Source organism: Triticum urartu, chromosome 2, assembly GCF_003073215.2.
Source record: "Triticum urartu cultivar G1812 chromosome 2, Tu2.1, whole genome shotgun sequence".
NCBI lineage: Eukaryota > Viridiplantae > Streptophyta > Magnoliopsida > Poales > Poaceae > Triticum > Triticum urartu.
The window spans coordinates 473,933,471-473,938,745 of record NC_053023.1 but is presented as its reverse complement, the minus strand read 5'-3'; the positions used below and the strand labels follow the sequence as shown (position 1 = coordinate 473,938,745).

The 5,275-nt window shown below is 47.7% G+C and overlaps 1 protein-coding gene across 1 annotated transcript; it reads right to left on the bottom strand.

Moving 5' to 3' along the window:
• Window positions 1-828: 828 nt before the first annotated feature.
• Window positions 829-2,437, bottom strand: LOC125537994 (arogenate dehydratase/prephenate dehydratase 6, chloroplastic-like). Its single transcript, XM_048701305.1, has one exon. The coding sequence runs from the start codon at window positions 2,267-2,269 to the stop codon at window positions 1,025-1,027; it is 1,245 nt and encodes a 414-aa protein (XP_048557262.1). The 5' UTR covers window positions 2,270-2,437; the 3' UTR covers window positions 829-1,024.
• Between the last annotated feature and the right edge of the window lie 2,838 nt (window positions 2,438-5,275).

Here is a 5,275-nt window from a genome sequence, read left to right as displayed (position 1 = left end):
GAGCAAAATAAGTGAATCTATATACATTCGTATGTGGTAGTTTATTTAAAATCTTTAAAAAATAAATATTTAGAAACGGAGGGAGTATATAACATACATATATATATTTCCTCTGTTAAGAAATACAATACTGTATAAGAGCGTTTAGACAATTATTTTAGTGGTCCAAACGCTCTTATATTTTTTTTAAATTCTGGCCAGAAATGTGCATCTTTTAAATTCCGCCCTGAAATTTGTCGTAGTTTCGATATGGTGGCCGTTTGGCGTTTGCTGTGTGGCGACATGGTCCACGATTGTGGCTGCCGTTGTTGTTGGGCTGCGCGGGCGTGGTGCAGATGGCGCGTCCCTGTCCTTGGGGTCCAGCCGGTTAATTAACCAGTGATCCTTTCGTTTTTATAAGTACATCAAAAGAGTGATTAGTTCGTTTGGGTCACCACAAACACGTGGGTAAATGACTTTGTGAGTAGTACCACGTAGTACTATGTTATTCCCCGGAGTCGTTCATCCACCTTTGTTTGAAAAGCAACCCACCAGGCCCTGACCGCATCTACCCGTTCACTCCCAGGTTGTTTCCCTGACCATTCCATTCCCAAGAAACGTTCGTGCGTGCGTGCGTGTGCGTTGGAGACGAGGCACGCCACGGGGACGTGCAACAAACTACCAGAACAAAAGGCTACAATGAAAGGCAAGCCCAAGAGCAAGGACGAACGTGCCCCCGCCACCTACCCGCTTAGTTTCATCACAGCACGTCAACGTAGCCACAAATTCCTTGCAACTTCCGTTTGAGCCCGACAAGTTGCTTCGGCACGACACGGGCAACGACATGAGTTCATATTGTATCTCACAGGGTATATTCCACTGCGTATTAACTTAACTGGCTCAAATGGCACGATTTTACATGTATTATGACAAGAAACATGAGGAACAAAACTAATTACCCCAGCTGCCAACGAGGGAGGAGCGGGCCGACGACATGACCACAAATTAACCGACTCCCCTACTGCTCCTCGATACCTCTAGGGAGCTACGAGTCGGACGATGTGACGGTGGAGGAGGAGCCGGCGGTCATCGGGGTCATGTCCATCGGGTAGCTCCCGAGCACCCGCAGGAACGACGTGAACTCCTGGACCTCGGCCAGCGCGTTCTGCGCCCGCGGCTCCGCCAGGGACGCCTGGAAGTCGACGTAGAACATGTACTCGAAATGCTTCGCCGTGCCGCGGTTGGCGTCGTCCACCAGGCGGATGGGGCGGTGGCGGTGCGGCCGGCTCTCGATCTTGGTCAGCGTGATGTCGCGGAAGGCGAAGGCGGAGAGCACCTTGAAGAGCACGGAGGTGCCCTCCTTGTCGTGCGCGAACACGATGCTGGTCTTGAACGGCCGGTCCGTGCGCGGCACGATGGGCTCCCTGGCCAGCATCACGAACCGGGTCACGTTGCCGCAGTCGTCCTGGATGCCGTCGGCGAGGATCTCCATGCCGTACAGCTCGGCGGCGCGGGACGACGCGATGGCGGCCGTGTCGCGGAGGCCGTTGTTGGCCACGTACTCGGCGGCGCCGGCGGTGTCGTCGAAGGCCTCGCGGACGACGTTGAGGCCCATGCGGGTGATGGTGTGCTCGCACTGCGCCAGCGCCTGCGGGTGGCTGATCACGCGGGTGATGTTCTCCTTGCGAACGCCCGGGAGAGCGAGGAGGCAGTGGTGCACGGGGAGCTGCACCTCGCCCACGATGTGGAGCCGGTGGCGGAGCAGCAGGTCGTAGTTGCGGTGGATGCTGCCGCCGAGCGAGTTCTCCACGGGGAGCACGGCCCGGTCCGCGATCCACAGCTCCACGGCCTGGAACGCCACCTCGAACTGGTCGCAGGGGATGGCGTCGCAGCCCGGGTAGGCCTTGCCGGCCGCCTTCTCGCTGTACGCGCCGGGCACGCCCTGGTACGCCACGCGCAGCTCCGAGCCGTGCATCGGCGCCGGGGACAGGTCGGCGATCCGCAGCGGCGCCGGCAGGTTCTTGGCAACGCCGTTAACACCGCTCACAGGGATCAAGTCAAGCACCGACCCGTTGGGGGCCGGCGCCGGCGCGGCGTGGCCGTTGACGGAGTGGGGGCCGAGCGCGGCAACCTTGCTGGAGAGGACGGCACAGTTGCTGAGCCACTCGGTCCGGCCGCCGACGGCCGCGCCAAGCGAGCACCTGACCACGCGGGCGCCCCTCCCCGGAGCGTGGATTGCGAGCCTGGGATTCTGCCCGGCGGGCGCCTTGATGAAACTCGCGGCGGCCATGACCAGTAACGGCGCCGATTAGCTAGCTGTTGGTCCGTTTCTTGGCTTGGAAATCTGTCGATGCCGATGGCGCCGGGTAACTAAAGGTAAATAAACGAGAAACTAAAACTGGTAGGTAGGTAGTCGAGTAAGCTTCGATGGGGGAAGCTGAGGGTGGAAGGGGAGGGCGGAAGGGGATATATAGGTGGCGATTGGTTGGTTTGTGTTGAGGACCTGAGCTGTGTATCGGGGTTGGTGTGGTGGCCTGGTGGGGACGCGTGGGCTCACGACTCAGGACTGATACCACGGGGCGGTTGGTTGGGTCAGCGTCAAATCAAAATGTGTATCTTTTCGGGTAAAAAAGATCGAAACGTCTTGGCCTGCTTCACCAACCAACTGAGCCTCCCCGAGGGGTAGAAGAAAGAAAACTGAAGGAGAACGTGCGTGCTGTGCATCCCCCCTTCCCCCTTGTGGTCGCGTGCGCCGGCTGCTTGTAGCCGCGCCCGCCTGCCTCCCCTTTTCGCCGTCCTTTCTTTGATCGCCCGGCGAATCACGGCGCCAGGTGCGTGCCAAGTACAGTGAAGACTGCTCCGTGCTGGATCGGATGCTTATCTAGATTGCCTTGTATTTTTCTCTTGGGATGAGGCAGATATTTTTCTTTATTGATTTCGGACGATGAATCCCTCCAACAAAATATGGCGAGGGGTAATAATTCATGCACATTATGTTATCCATATAGATATAGATATAGATACTGATTTACTTTCTGTAAATTAGCGCATGATTTTTTCCCATATAATCTCTATTTCTAATGAAGCAGTTGTTAGCTTGGTATGGTTTATTTTCGTCCGGTTTTACTTCGTCCCACCTTCCACCACCCCCTCCCACTAGTTTTTCTCCCTCCCATTAAAAAACTAAATCCCATTAAGGGGAGATCTTGTTTTGTTCTCCCTTTGGTAGGTGCCGATTCAATTCAATCATGTAAATAATAAGTAATTAAGACTTTGGAAATTGCACCATATGTGTGAGATCACCTTTCTAAAAGACAGACATAAAAATTTTCTTGATAATCTTCCATAATAAAATAAGATATTCCCTCATAACAAATCAGTAATCTCTACTAATAATGGAGCAGTTGGTAGCGTGGTACGGTTTATTTTCGTCCAGTTTTACTTCGTCCCACCTCTCACCACCCTCTCCCTATGGTTTTTCTCCCTCCCATTAAAAAACCAAATCTCATTAAGGGGAGATCTTGTTTCGTTCTTTCTTTGGTAGGTGCCGATCCAATTCAACCATGTAAATGATAAGTAATTAAGAATTCAAAAATTGCACCATATATGTGAGATCACCTTTCTAAAACACAAACATAAAATTTTTCTTGATAATCTTTCATAATAAAATAAGATATCCCTTCATAACAAATCACTAATCTCTACTCCTAATAAAGCAGTTGATAGTCTGATACAGTTTATTTTCGTCCGGTTTTACTTCGTCCCACCTCCCACTACCCCCTCCCACTGGTTTTTTCTTCCTCCCATTAAAAAACCAAATCCCACTAAGGGGAGATCTTGTTTTGTTCTTCCTTTGATAGGTGTCGATTCAATTCAATCATGTAAATAATAAGTAATTAAGAATCAGAAATTGCACCATATATGTGAGATCACCTTCCTAAAAGACAGAAATAAATTTTTTCTAATAATCTTTCATAATAAAATAAGATATCCCTTCATAACAAATCACTAATCTCTATTCTTAATGTAGCAGTTGGTAGTCTGGTACGGTTTGTTTTTGTCCGGTTTTATTTCGTCCCACCTCCCACCACCCCCTCCCACTAGTTTTTCTTCCTCCCATTAAAAAACCAAATCCCATTAAGGGGAGATCTTGTTTCGTTCTTCTTTTGGTAGGTGCCGATTCAATTCAATCATGTAAATAATAAGTAATTAAGAATTCAGAAATTGCACCATATATGTGAGATCACCTTCCTAAAAGACAGACATAAAAATTTTCTTGATAATCTTTCATAATAAAATAAGATATCTCCTCATAAAAAATCACTAATCTCTACTCTTAATGGAGCTGTTGGTAGCATGTACGGTTTATTTTCGTCTGGTTTTACTTTGTCCCACCTCCCACCACCCCTCCCACTGGTTTTTTCTCCCTCCCATTAAAAAACCAAATCCCATTAAGGGGAGATCTTGTTTCGTTCTTCCTTTGGTAGGTGCCGATTCAATTAAATCATGTAAATAATAAGTAATTAAGAATTCAGAAATTGCACCATATATGTGAGATCACCTTCCTTAAAGATAGACATAAATTTTTTCTTGATAATCTTTCATATTAAAATAAGATATCCCTTCATAACAAATCACTAATCTCTACTCCTAATGGAGCAGTTGGTAGTCTGATACGGTTTATTTTCGTCCGGGCGTACTTCGTCCCACCACCCCCTCCCACAGTTTTTTTCTTCCTCCCATTAAAAAACCAAACCCCATTAAGGGGAGATCTTGTTTCGTTCTTTGGTATGTGCCGATTCAATTCAATCATGTAAATAATAAGTAATTAAGAATCCAGAAATTGCACCATATATGTGAGATCACCTTCCTAAAAGACAGACATAAAATTTTTCTTAATAATCTTTCATAATAAAATAAGATATCCCTTCATAACAAATCACTAATCTCTACTTCTAATGGAGCAATTGGTAGCCTGGTACGGTTTATTTTTGTCCGGTTTTACTTTGTCCCACCTCCCACCACCCCTCCCACTAGTTTTTCTTCCTCCCATTAAAAACCCAAATCCCATTAAGAGGAGATCTTGTTTCGTTCTTCCTTTGGTAGGTGCCGATTCAATTCAATCATGTAAATAATAAGTAATTAAGAATTTAGAAATTGCACCATATATGTGAGATCACCTTCCTAAAAGACAGACATAAAATTTTTCTTGATAATCTTTCATAATAAAATAAGATATCCCTTCATAACAAATTACTAATCTCTACTCTTAATGGAGGAGTTGGTAGCCTGGTAC

What these genes read in the sequence shown, in the direction of transcription:
- LOC125537994 (XM_048701305.1), bottom strand. Translation starts at nt 2,269, where the DNA reads ATGGCCGCCGCGAGTTTCATCAAGGCGCCCGCCGGGCAGAATCCCAGG.